We start from the raw sequence: 14797 nt of genomic DNA, 5'->3' as shown, positions 1-14797 counted from the left end.
AAATTCAAGTGCCCTGCTTGTATATTGCAATTTAAAAACAGCAAAGAGAAATAGGCAGAAGGGTTTAAAGTAGCAGCATAAAAAAACAGTGAAAAGGAGGGTTTGAGTCTTTTGAGACTTTAGAAAATTTAAATTTACATAAATTGTGATTGTGAGGTAAGGAGTTTATTAAACTTGTTAATTTTGTATTTCGACTTATTTTTTAAAATTTTGAGAGAATAGTTGCAAGCTTGTAAAATAATTATAACAATGATTATTTTGAAGTTGAATTTTATTTTTTTAATTCCACATGATATGGTCTTTTTGTTATTTTTATTAGATATATTTTGGACTAGTTTGCATTAAAATATATGCATTTTTCTATAGTAGTTGTTAGGATTGCGATTTTTGGTTTCCACCATTTACCACACAGTTTCAACTATTTTTTCTCTCTCTTATGTTACCAATTAAGCTTTAAAACCCGTGTCAATCATATATGACTTAATTATATGGGACGGAGGGAGTATATATATAGTGAAGCCCAGCCCCCAGGGGCGTAGCTAGCCAATGTCTAGATGGGGCAATTGCCCCTCCTCACCCCCACTCATCCTTCTATATTATATAAATTTTCAAATAGGATAGTGATAAAATGCAAACTCAATATATTGTAAAAATTCAAGATTTTGATGTCAACACAATGTCAACATGGTGTCAACCGTTGACACCGTGTTGATATTTTTTGTTGCTATTATTTTATAATCTGTTGACATTTTTTAACTGTCCAGATCATAGTTTGAAGTTTGTACAATATTTGGAGTTTGTATTTGCTTACATTCCTTTTCAAATATATATCAACTTCTTCACTAAATGCCCCCTTATTATAATTCATAAAATTACCCTAGATATAGTTTTGCCCCGGTGGCATGATTTTCTGGCTACGCCCCTGCCAGCCACTATAGCCAATTTTTTCTGCGTCCGCCCTTGCTAATGAAGATCTTCTATATACCCCTACAAACCTATTTAATTCTATGCACATATTTTACATGGCTGCATAGTTTAATACTAATATTTGCTCAATATTTGCGAGGATCCAAATTAATTTCGTAGTACACTTACATTACCAACTCATATCTCTCGCAAAATTAATAAAATAAAATTACAAAATGTAACACAAAAATATGAGTCAAGAAGCGTCATCCCATTACACCATGCTAGAACAATATGTTTGATTCTGGGGATTACAAGATATAAACAGGGCATAATACAACCCAAAAGGAAGGAATATAGATGGAGAAACTGAAGCTGAAATTACAACGAAAAGAAACAATAAACCGTGAACAAAGTTTAGCCTAGTCGAGGAGGCCTCTTTCCGCAAGACGAGATACGCCCCGGTAGTGCTCTCGGTTTGGCGTGTCGTCCCCAAAGGTAAAACGGCTACGTCTCTGGTGAAGCAGCACCGCTATCAGCAGAGCTCCGGCGAACTGGATGGAGGAGAGGACAGAGCTTCAACAGAAAGACAATGCAGAGAGAGGGAGAGAGCTTATGAATGCAGAGAATGCTTGTTTTTGTGTCTAATGCAGTGGTATGGCTAGCCTATTTATAGGCCAAGCCACCATGCAGGGTCAACCAAGCCATTGAAGGCTCATCATGGAAAATTCGTAACCGTCGTCGGTTACAGGCGTGTGGCAAGAGTGTGCCTTTCGCGTGTGGAGCTTGTGGATTTCTTATGTAGCAGCCGTGACTGTGCCTCTCTTGACTATGTGTCAAGCCACTTGGATTGCTGACTCGACGGTGGTCTAAAAAGATTAGTTTGGGCTAAGCACCAAGCCCAAAGACCAATTGCCAAGTCCAAGTCCAAGTCCAAGATCAAGATCGGGCCTGAGACCCGCGAGCACGGGCTCGGGCGGGCGGCGGCGGCGCGCGCGTGTGCACGCGTGTGGGCTCTTTCACCCATCTTGGTCCACTATAATTATTAAGTAACATAAAGTCACTTAATTTAAACACATTAAAATATATGTTAATCCTCCAATGTGGGATAATTAACCCTAGTTAATTATTCTCTAAGCTCCAACTTCAAGCTTTAATTAAAAGCTAATTATGCCCAACTTTAATCCACTATTTCTCACTCACCGGAAATCGGATTTGAGAAAGTGAATATACTACATTTATCTACGTAAAATGTAGATCGACGCTATGTCATTTAATTTCACAAAATTAAATGTCTCGTCACATTTATTATTTGGTCAAAATCCATTGACCGGGCAAATTTAATCCATGATTTTTTACACAATACATATAAACCCCCACATGCAGCTTCATCCCATTCTACATAAACCCCCACTTAAATCCCAATCCATACACCAAAATAACCTAAGTCCACATTTTCCCTCCAAAACCCTACCCCACCCGACGATGAAGCGATTCGTCGTCGTTTCATCTCTATATCTCCTCGCTAGCATCCAGCTAGCTCACAGCCGCTCGATCGTGGATGATCGGAGCTCGGGCGCCAACCTTCCGCTGTTGGTGACTACGGTGACTTGCGAGCCGGTGTACGGCTTCCTGCCGTGCGCCACCAACGGTTTGGGTTTGTTGTTTATGATCGTCATGTACAACATCTCGCTGTCTTTCGGCGGGAAATATGTCGCCACCGGCTCCGATATGTGGATGCAGATCATCGGGCCGGGCGTTGTCGGAGGCAGCGTCTTTCAGTTCCTTGGCACGATTCCGCAGCTCGTTATATGGATATCTCATGCATATTTAAAATTGGTCTAGCGTATAATTGGGATATTTGAAATTAAAATTTGAGCTAAAATTCAAAAAATGGTCTAATATTCGTATAATTAGGGTATTTATATTTGCATTGAGCTGAAATTCGAAATTGGTGTAGATATGCATATAATTGAGGGGTTAATGTAGGAAACCGATCGTAAAATATGTGAGTATCTTTTATAGTATTCGGTTTCTTTATAGGAGGAATATATGGGGTGCTTATTTTGAATATGTTTGGTAGGGAATAGTGATACGTTAACCATATTTTAGTTTTGAGGAAAGATATCAGAGTAGTGGTTATTTGATTTTTTTCCCTGGAATAGGAAGATTGTTTCTAGGAGGACGAAATGGAGAGAACTAATTATATTCCCTTAGTACTTAATATAAATGGTAGACCAAAAAGAAGAGTTTTAGGTATTTTTATTTTCCGATGTGACGTTAACAAAATTGATGGAATTGAACATTTCTAAATTCCTACCTACTTGGTTCTTTATTAACTAAAAAATTGTTTTGTAGACTGTATTAGACTATTAGTATCCTAATCATGTTTTACAGTAAGTCAATCATGTTTCCTACAAGTAGTAGGAGAAGTATAAGTTAGTACTATTTTGTTAAAGCTAAACATGATTTTTTTCTTAAGATTAAAAGTTACTTCGATAAAAAAAAGTACGGAGTAATTGTTTTTAATAATAAAAGTCATATTATTCATTAAAATAGGATTGGTTTGCTACTGCAAAAATGACCAATGCAAGTACCTGGGTTCCGCGGAAGAGGCTCAAGCACGGGTGAGATCAGGGATGGGGATGGTGCTCGGAGGAGTAGTGATCCTTCTAACGTTCATATGGGGCCTTACCATCGTTATGGGAACCTCCAAACCACTTGAAAACCTAGCAACTGCTTAGAACAATATCATTGACCATCTGGTAGGCTCCAGCGTCATTACAGATGACGAAACCAGCTGGGCATCCAGGCTAGTCTTGGCAGCTTCACTTCCATATCTCATCCTTGAGCTTCAAACCATTTTAAACCTCATCGTTCGCCAAAAAACTCATCATTCTCTTTGCTCTCATCGTCACGCTTATTTTGCTCTTTGCTTACATCTTGATTCAGGTATAAATAACATCTCCAAACATATCTACTTTATGTATATCAGTATATGTTTGTTTCACAAACTTGATGGAGTATTTATTTTGCGCAGTCGTTCCACCCGTGGATACAGAACAGATGTTTCGAGTTTATTGTAGATAAATACGCCAAGGATAAGCTACTCAAACTTTTAACAACAAATGGCAGGCCTAATAGGGAGAAGATACAAAAGTCAGTTCCATAAATTAATATCCTCTTTCTATTGCTCATCACTGTTCATTAATCCTCACAAAATGCCTAACAGCTTGTTCAACAAAATTGCCAAGAACAACAACAGCAACAACAGTTCTTTATCTGTAACACCTGAAGAAATCAGAGACCTGGTCTTAGGAGTAAACACAAACCTACTTTTGGGCGAAATCGAATCATATTTTGACACTAACAATGATGGTTATATCGATCAGATAAGAGTACGAAAAAGGCATGACCAAGTTAGTTCGAGCCCTTTTAGGTCAAACAACCACACAAATAAACAACATATCCCAGTTAACCCCTGATCACCAAAAATGACATAAAATGTGCGTTCTTATCATATTTTGTTTATTTTCTTTGGTACTGAACTGTGAATTGGTTACATATATAGTAGTAGGGATAATACCTATATATGTGCATTCTTGCAATTATAGAAAAAATAAAATATGCAGAATGGCGGTTCGGAGCAGGAGGCACTGCTAAGTCGAATCACGGTGACAAGCCAAGTTGCGAGCACTTCTTGGTGGAGAGCAACTTTATCATTGGTGTTCGGATTTGGTATTGCGTTGTCCCTTTCACAGCCATTGATGACATCAATCATGGCATTCGCTAAAGCAGTGAACGTCTCATCCTTCTGGGTTTCGTATGTGGTTCTACCTCTCGCTCACCATTATCACACTATCCTCCAAACAATTAATTTGGCCTCAAAGAACTCTAAGAAGAGCAACTCGTTGCAGCTCTCTTCGGTATAGTACTTTTTTTACATATATATAAATATTCTTCTTTTGTGTAAGTCAATATACATATGCATCGATGGTTAGAGGAGTGAGATATGGAGTATCTTATATTCCAACAGCTATATGGTGGAGTGTTCATGGGAAATGCTATCAGTCTGCTTCCGTTCCTCGTCCCAGTATACTTCCGCGACTTGTCATCAGATGTCTCGACGGAGCTTCACTTAGTTGTGTTGATATGCTTCTTCACGGGTGGATACACTAGCTTCAACACAAAGTTTCCACGTTGGACGGGATATGTAGCAATAGCTCTATACCCTATTTCTCTAGGGACGGTCTATGTTCTTACCTCTCTTCCTTAATATCCTCAAAACCCCAATATCTGCACAAATTCCTTTGCTGTGTGTGTTTTTTATGTCAACTGTGTTTCCTTTGTTTCCTTAATATCAGATACGAGTACTAATTAAGGTATGGTATAACTACGTACATCTTAATGCATAACTAGAGATCAATTATAATTACTAGATGAAGAAATGGAATGATGAGATTGGGCGGATTTTTAATACACGGAAGGTTATTTTATGAGCTTTTTAGTTAATTCAAAATACAGAGGTTATTAAGTAGGAGTATAAGATTGTTTTAGTCAATTTTAAATAAATCATAAGTATGTTTGTACTAATACGATATTGACTTATGGTTTTTAAAATTCTAATTTTTTAAATCAACTAAAACAATCTAAAAATGACCGTGTTATTTTTAAAATCCAATTTTTTAAAAATGTCTTTAAAATGACATCGTGTTTTCAAAATTAGCTCAATTTCATCATTCTATTTTTTGATCTAGTTGCTAGGATTTGGTGGCAGCTCTATAACACTACTATATAGGACTATATGCATTAAGATTAAGATTTTTTTTTATCATGGAACTCTATATATAATGATATAATCCATATATTTGTGTGTGATTTAATCTTGGTTAAATTTTGCAATACTAAATCACAGGGCCGTCCCGACAAAATCAGAGGCCCTATGCAAAAATCTAAAATGAGGCCTACCACTATAGAAAAAAAGACAATGCTTTTTAAAACTATATGATAATTAAAGAAAAAAAGACAATGCATTTTAAAGAAATATACTATAGAAAAAAAGACAAATTGATGCGTTTGCGCTGCTCCCAATCGCAATGGCCGACGATGGCAGGCGCTGCAGAAGCGATCAACGATGGCTCTGGTGAGCTGGTCCCTGTTGCGGCGTTTGTCAATGAGGAACACCGAACACGAACAGGCGGCTCCCAGGTCTACGATCGGGAAAAGAAACCGATCAGAATTGGAGTCACGGTGCTAGAAAAAGGCCTGGGTGTTGCTATACAAGAGAAATAGCTTTGTTGGGCTGAAAAAATAGGAATACATGTATATGTGCTGAAATATTTCAGAGGCCCCTGAAAATTGGGGGCCCTGTGCGGTCGCACGGGCCAAGGGACGGGCCTGCTAAATCAATAAAAAAAAAGGTACGTTATTTGCACACTTCTACACTCTAGCACCCGTTCGTGCCTTGTTTTCATTTGATGTGCTAAAGATTCAGATATTAATAATCACTACAAATCCAAGTCAATCGTTTAAGTCGTTAATATATAGAGTATGGTTAGGTGTAAAACAATTACTGTTAAGTGCTTGGAATTGGTAATAGATATTCTTATTTGACCAGCTCACCGATATAGAGATGAAAACGAGAATAATAAAATCAGGCACGATTAGTGCCTTGGTTATTAGATCGTTATTTCGAAGCAACTGATCTCATTGATTCAATTTGATATTATTTACACAGAACACGTTACTATTGTCACCAGGCATAGATATATTAATAATGTAAAATGCAGTACTTTTAAATCTCTCTCATGTGTTCCTTCAGTTCTGGACTGTGCCATATTTCCCGTTACAATTATTTGTATACATGTGTAACTTTGACCTTAAAAAGTGTCAGAATTTGGACATGTGAGAAATACTTGTACGCATGTATGCATATGTAATATACGTATAAAACTGGGGGACTTACGTACCCACCCCCAATTTTCCTCAATTGTCACTGTCTTAACTCTTCTGCAGTTTTGATTTTTATACTTTCTAATTTTTTATGCACAAAATGAATCTTTATGTCCAATATAAAAATGTATTTAAAATAGAGGAAATAAAAAATATTGTATACATCTCAAAAGTGTGTACAATTTTTAGGAAATTATTTAGTGTATTTTGTAATCTTGAAAGTGCAAGCAAAGGTTATGTCAACTGCAGAGGCCAATGATCAAGAACGAGATCTTCCAATTACCCGTACAAAATAATACTCTTTCCGTCCCCCAAATTGTCACAATTTGACCAGGCACGGGTTTTAAGAAATATAATAGAAAGTGGGTTGAAAAATGTGAGTGAGAATAAGCTAGTGGAATGTGAGGTCTATTACCAAAAATGGTAAAAAGTGAAATGTGATAAATTTTGTGGGATTGATAGAAATGGGAAAATGTGACAAAATTTCAGGGACGGAGGGAGTATATATATGTGACGAGCGAGGTCCAAAATAATTTGATTTTGCCTATTGCTATGCACAAATATTTTATTTAGCTTTTTATTTTACATCTTTGAGAATTTCCCTAGATCTAAAAAATCAAACTAAATCTGCCGTCGTGCCTGGATCAAAATTTCATAGTATCCCACGTTCACTTCATATATTGTAGGAGTATTACATTACCACATCACATCCCTCCCAAAAAATATAATATTCATAAAATAGAGTATTATTTATTCATTTTAATTCGTTTGTAACAACTAAAATCAAATCAAGAAGCATCTCACACGCAAAAAGAATACATATAAAACCCCCACATGCAGCTTCATCCCATTCTACACAAACCCCCAAATCCCAATCCATACATCAAAAACCTAAGTCCACATTTTTCCCTCCAAAACCCTACCCCACCCGACGATGAAGCGGTTCGTCGTCGTTTCGTCGCTATTTCTCCTCGCTAGCAGCCACCTAGTTGGCAGCCGCTCGATCGCGGATGATCGGAGCTCAGTATCCGACGGCGGCAACTATCTCAAGTGGCCGCTGTCGGCGACTACGGTGACTTGCGAGCCGGTGTACGGCTTCTTGCCGTGCTCCACCAACGGTTTGGGTTTGCTGTTTATGATCGTCGTGTACAACATCTTGCTGTCTTTCGGCGGGAAATACGTCGCCGCCGGCTCCGATCTCTGGCTTCAGATCATCGGCCCGGGCGTAGTCGGAGGCAGCGTCTTTCAGTTCCTCGGCACGATTCCGCAGCTCGTTATAATGCTTTGTAAGTATATGTATATTTCTTATTTTCATAAATCCATTAGATTATTATCTCCTTCTGTCAAATTAAGAGCATCCAAGAGTTCAACACACGTCAGATCTCTTCATTATTTGAAAACAAATGAATTATAGTATATTCTCTTTGATAGGAGTACCTCACTGACTGAAGATTAAAAAATTGTTACTATTAAATTGGCAACCTCTCACCACGTTTTTTTGTAAAAGTAAAAGTCGTTGCTGAAATGTCATACAAACCGAATATTAAAAGTTAACACTCTGAATAAAGTTTTATGTAACAGATCGAGATAAATAAATTATATACATTCAAAATACATTTTTTATGTTTGATGCTAGCAATATTATAGTATATTACTCCCTCCGTCCCCCAAAATTCGTCCTAGTTTGACCGGGCACAGATTTTAAGGAGTAGTTTGACTTTGTATTAAATGAAGGAGTGTAGTGGAGTTTGGGTCCCACATGATGCTATTCTTTTATTATTGTTTAAATGAGGTGTGATTAAAAAATTAATGTGATTACAAAAATCTGTGATTAAAAAAGTAATGTGAAATTAATGTGATTAACTAATTAATGGGAGAGAGAGAGAGAAAATAAATCGGAGAGAGAGAAATCGAGAAGCAGCAATCATGGCGGCTACGGTGAAGACAGCGTGGGCGAAGCCAGGCGCGTGGGCTCTGGACGCGGAGGAGAACGAGTCGGAGCTCCTCCAGCAGCAGGAGGAAACGGTGGCGGCGCCAAACGGCCACTCCAAGACGGCGGATTTCCCGTCTCTGGCTCTGGCGAAGACTAAGAAGAAAAAGAAGCAGGTTCTCACGCTCCAGGAATTCTCGACCTAGAGCGCTGCGAAGCCGGCGGCCTTCCAGGCGAAGGGGTTGACGACGGACGAGCTGATGGCTCTCCTGACGGGTCCGCGAGAGCGGACGACGGAAGAGCTTAATCGGAACAAGCTAGGAGGGGGATTCAGATCCTATGGCGGTGGGATGAGGGATGAGCAGCCGCAGCGCCAGGGGAGTTTCAATCGGGAGTCGAATCGCGAATTGGCTTCGTCTAGGGCTGATGAGACTGATAATTGGGCGGTGGGTAAGAGGTCTTCTGCTGGTAGTGGGTTTGAGAGGAGAGAGAGGGGGGGCAGAGTGTAAATATCGTGAATATGGAGGAGTATAAAGATATATCCATTTTTAGTAAGTTTGAAGTGAGACAAATTTTCAGGAACGGACCGAAATGGTAAACTGGGACGAATTTTCAGGAACGGAGGGAGTAGTATTTATTAAAATTCTTACGAAGTTAATTACTATCCTATATGGAATAACATCATCACTAGCATAATGTCATATGAAAGAACAGTTCTACTATATGCCCAATTTTATTTTGTACTCTCTCCGTGCATGTAAAATAGGACACATTGTGAATAGCACGAGTTTTAATGTGGAATTGGTAAAGTAAGAGATAAGTAAAGTTAATGAAATGTGAGGTCCATATTATTAGTATGAGAGAAGGGAAAAAAGTAAGAGAGAATTATTAATGGAATGTGAGTTCCATATTATTAGTAAGAGAGAAGAGAAAAAAGTAAGTGGAAAGTTGTTGTAAACTTTCCTTTTTTAAATATGCTCTATTTTTTGTGGACAGCTAAAAATGACAAGTGTGCTCTATTTTTTTTGGCCGGATGTAGTATTTTTGTATTAGGGTTAACTTGTGATTTGTGAATAGTTTTTGGTATTGAGTCGTGCGGGTAGGTGCATATAAAAAAGTTGTTATACAGTATATGAAAAGACTTTTATGTTTATTTTTATTTTTACTTTTTAAGTACTTATAATAGTCGAACAGAAATTAATTGGATTTAGATTTGACTTGGGAAATGGAGTATCTTTTTGAGTTGGGAAATGGGGGACATGAGATCAACCATATACTCAAATTAGTTTTTATAGAACTACCGACATTTTACAAAAGTTACAACGGACTTACAATTTTAGGGTCTAAGCTGTTTTTGCAATAAAATATGATTGATTTGCTAATACAACTGAAACTGGTTTTTATATCGCGAGTTATAATTTAAAGATTTAATAATTTATGTGCCGATTGTTGCTAAAATGGGTTATACATGGAAGATATACTCAAATCACAAGAAAATACGAGTATACTTATTTAGATTAGTAACTCATTATAGTCATTCCAGTCTTTTACTTTAATTTAGAATGAATTTTTTAATTTCCACATTAAATTTTGTAACAAATACCAACATTAAGTTAACCACATTCCATTTGTATGAATTACGAATGCAAGTACCTCTACTTGTGGGTTCCGCGGAAGAGGCTCAAGCACGGGTGACATCGGGGATGGGGATGGTGCTCGGAGGAGTAGTGATCATGCTAACATTGATTTGGGGCCTTACCATCGTTATGGGAAGCTCCGACCCCCCCGAGGAACAACAAACTGCCCAAGGTGCTAAAAACTTGTCTCTTTCTTACACCACATGTGAAGTAATATGGTTACTGGTCTCGGATTAGAGTCCACAGTGACACCGTCTTTTAATTTATGTTCATTTATCAATAATAAAAAAACATATCCCTGAACCTCCTCTTGCAGGCTATAACGTCGTTACAGATGTCCAAACCAGTTGGACGGCGAGGCTGGTCTTGGTAGCATCACTGCCATATCTCATCCTTGAGCTTCAAAATGTTTTCACCTCCTCCTCGGGGAAAAAACTCATCATTCTTATCGCTCTCCTAGTCACGATTGCTTTGCTCGTTGCTTACATCTTGTTTCAGGTATGAATAACATCTCCACCTCTTCAACCCATATTTATCTATGTCTCTTTTACAAACTTCATAGTAGTAATTTTTTTTGTGCAGTCGTTCCAGCCGTGGATACAAAACAGATGTTTCGAGTTTATGGTGGACAAATATGCAAAGGATAAGCTACTGACACTTTTAACAACAAATGGCAGGCCTAATATTGGGAAGATACAAAAGTCAGTTGTATAAAATTTCATCTTCTATAGATTGCTCACCATTGTTTATTAATAAGTCCTCATAAATTAATGCTAAACAGGTTGTTCAACAAAATGGACAAGGACAACACTTCATCTGTAACACCTGCAGAAATCAGAGTGCTGGTCTTAGGAGTTAAGATGGAGGATGATGACATTAGCACAAACCGAGTTTTGGATGAAATCACAACATATTTTGACACCTCTGGTGATGGAAGTATCGGTCAGGAAGAGTTCGTAGTAGGCATGACCACCTTGGCTCTAACCCTTTTAGATCTGACACCAGCACAATTGACAACACCAGGAAACAACATATCCCAGGTAAATCAGAAATGGATGACCATTATTAATCATTGGATTTTAAGGTCTTATAACTAAATAAAAAAACATGTGGCATTACATAAGTACTAGAAGTATTAAATTAGAAGGATAAATATGTGCAGAATCCGGAGCAAGAGGCATTGTTAAGTAGAATCACGAGCAGCAGCCAAGCTAAGAGCACTTCTTGGTTGATCTACTTGAAAGCAACTTTATCGTTGGCACTCGGATTTGGTATTGCGTTGTCCCTTTCACAGCCATTGATGACATCAATCATGGCGTTTGCTAAAGCAACAAACGTCTCATCTTTCTGGGTCTCGTATGTGGTTCTACCTCTTGCTTTGCACTATAACAATATCCTCCAAACAATTAAGTTGGCCTCACAAAAGTCAGAGAAGACCAACTCCTTGCTGCTGTCTTCGGTATATTTTTTTATCACTCAATATACTTATGCATTGGTCGTTAGACAATTGAGATATATCTTATATTCCAACAGCTATATGGTGGAGTGTTCATGGGCAATGCTATCAGTCTGCTTCCGTTCCTTGTGCCAGTATACTTTCGCGACTTGACATCAGAGGTCTCATTGGAGCTTCATTTAGTTCTGTTGATATGCCTTGGAATGGGTGGATTCGCTAGCTTCAACACAAAGTTTCCACGTTGGACGGGATATGTAGCAATAGCTCTATACCCTATTTCTCTAGGGACGGTCTACGTTCTTACCTCTCTTATTTGATCAAACCCTCCAAAAACTGCACAAATCCCTTTGTTGTGTGTTTTCAGGAAAACAATAAGCAATCATCTCTGTAACTTTTCATTATTTGTTTTTGTTAAATTAAATATGCACTAGCTAGCATTGATCTCTATGCAGCATTCATATATGTAAGCCCCGAATCCAGTGAAATACAAGCATCTAATTTCACACAGTTCTTCAATACATGATACTATTCGTTACTCCATTTCAGTGTTCTTCAATGAAATACCCTTGAACCCTAGTGTGAAAGGGTTCAAGAAAAACTGCTGATTTTTGCAATCATTATTTTGACTCTGACTTTCTTGAATGATTGTGTGGATCCATTTGTGGCCCATTTCGATGAGGCCCAATAATCAAGCCCATACAATCAATATTCAACTCGTAATTATATATTGATAGAAATTTAGTTACCTTTAATCATTCATTTGTCTTTTATCAATTGACTGCTCCAAAACCGGCTGATATGACGAACCAAATCGTTTTCAATTTACAAAGTTTGCTTAGATTTTTTAGTTTGTATTCATATTTGACAAATAGCTACACACCACTTCAAGCTTTTTTGGTAAAATCTTTTACCAAAACATGATTGAAATTGTATAATGACTTTATAGGGTTTTTTTTTTGTCCTTTTCTGTTGTCTTGCCACTATTTTCTATTTTTCCTTCTATCTTAAGCGTTTACAGACCATAATTGTTCGATTTTTGGAGAGTTGTTGTACACGCATACTGTGTAATTCTATTTTTTGAAGTTGTAGACAAACTTGTGCATCTAAGCAACACACCGATTTCAGTTTGTAAGTTGCAAGTTTTTGGGATTAAGCTACATTATTTCCATTTTTTAAGATTACAAAAAAAAGTGACTCGGACTACAATCTATTAATTTAAATAATGTCCCAATTAAGCTAAACACGCTTAATATCGGAATAATGTATTGTGTCGTGGACCCTTGAACTAAATAACCTTTTTAGTATAAAAGCAAAACAGATAAATACATATTCTTGGTATAATAGCCTATATCATACTCAATGGCGGATCCAGGAATTAAAAATGGTGGGGTCGGACGAGAAAATTAATATAAGGAGTAATATTTAAATATATAAAATAGTAATAAAAATACATTGCAAACGAAATATCTCTATTTTATATTAAACGCGATAATTGACTTCTACGAGTATTCATGTTTTGAAGCTAACTTAAAGTTATTTCATTGGAAATAGCTATGAATATATCTTTTAGTCGTTGTTCGTGTTCAACATTAGTACTAGAAGAACAGATGAAAGCGCCAAATCTTTATAAAAGAAATGTATCCATTAATCTAAATGAAAAGTAATTAAAATCAATGATCAAAAGTAATTATTATATTTATTAAAACTAGATAAAAATTTTATTAGTTACTACTCCTACTAGTTTAAAATAAAAGTAAAATATAATAAAATAATATTAGAAGATAATCAATAAACTACTAAAAAATAAAACTAAAAAGTAATAAATCGTGATTAAAAGATGATCAATAAACTAGAAACCGAGAATTCTTATTTATAAATAAAGTTTAAACACTTATATAAAGATGAAATTGTTAAAAAGAAAAGTATTGATTGTATTTTTTTAATTAATAAAAAGCCCAAACCTAAGCCAGATACATAAAAAGAAGGGAAAAGCTGCGCTGCTTGAGGTCATCGGAAAAGCTGCGCTGCTTGAGGTCTGAGTATGAATCGTGGGGCGGAGTTCCGGATGTCGTGGGGTCGGGGGCTGTTGAGAGGAGTCTTCAGGCTGTTCTCTGGGGATGGCGGTAGGGTCGGCCGACCCCGCGCGACCCCACCTGCATCCGCCGCTGATCATACTGTATCTTACTAATAATTATTTCTCGTTAATTTCGAAAATTTTATTTGTGCATGATTCATCATTATATATATATATATATATATATATATATATATATATATATATATATATATATATATAGAGGGGTGTATTATAATGATAACCCCAATTTCCGTAATAACCCTATAACCAAATCTGGACCACACATTTTTAAAATCACGCGGTTGATATTCAAACTTAGATTTACTTCATAAAAAAAAGCGCGGGGTAAATATGTCATTTCGCTCATGATAAAATTTACGTATCCAAATTTCGCTCATTTTATCAGTCGGTCAAAAAGTATCATTTTATCAACTCAGAGTATCATTCTATCCGGCAAAACTATCATTCTATGCAATAAACCTAACATATATCATTTTATCATTTTATCAATCAGTCAAAAAGTATCATTTTATCAACTCAGAGTATCATTCTATCCGGCAAAACTATCATTCTATGCAATAAACCTAACATATATCATTTTATCATTTTATCAGTCAGTCAAAAGTATCATTTTATCAACTCAGAGTATCATTCTATCCGGCAAAGTTATCATTCTATGCAATAAACCTATCATTTTATCATTTTATCAGTCAGTCAAAAGTATCATTTTATCAACTCAGAATATCATTCTATCCGGCAAAACTATCATTCTATGCAATAAACCTAATATAATCGGCACAATACATAATATACAAACCTACAAAGCAGTAAACGTATCA

At 36.8% G+C, this 14797-nt stretch overlaps 1 protein-coding gene across 1 annotated transcript; it reads left to right on the top strand.

The window, feature by feature from the left end:
• Positions 1 to 7729: 7729 nt before the first annotated feature.
• On the top strand, positions 7730 to 12343 carry LOC121808730 (sodium/calcium exchanger NCL2-like). The gene is made up of 7 exons (XM_042209320.1): positions 7730 to 8144; positions 10439 to 10597; positions 10742 to 10923; positions 11008 to 11126; positions 11207 to 11465; positions 11588 to 11884; positions 11959 to 12343. The coding sequence occupies exons 1-7, from the start codon at positions 7793 to 7795 to the stop codon at positions 12196 to 12198; spliced, it is 1608 nt and encodes a 535-aa protein (XP_042065254.1). The 5' UTR covers positions 7730 to 7792; the 3' UTR covers positions 12199 to 12343.
• Positions 12344 to 14797: the final 2454 nt, after the last annotated feature.

The sequence above is a fragment of the Salvia splendens genome, chromosome 6, assembly GCF_004379255.2.
Source record: "Salvia splendens isolate huo1 chromosome 6, SspV2, whole genome shotgun sequence".
NCBI classification, from domain to species: Eukaryota; Viridiplantae; Streptophyta; class Magnoliopsida; order Lamiales; family Lamiaceae; genus Salvia; species Salvia splendens.
This window is presented reverse-complemented; position numbering and strand designations above follow the sequence as displayed.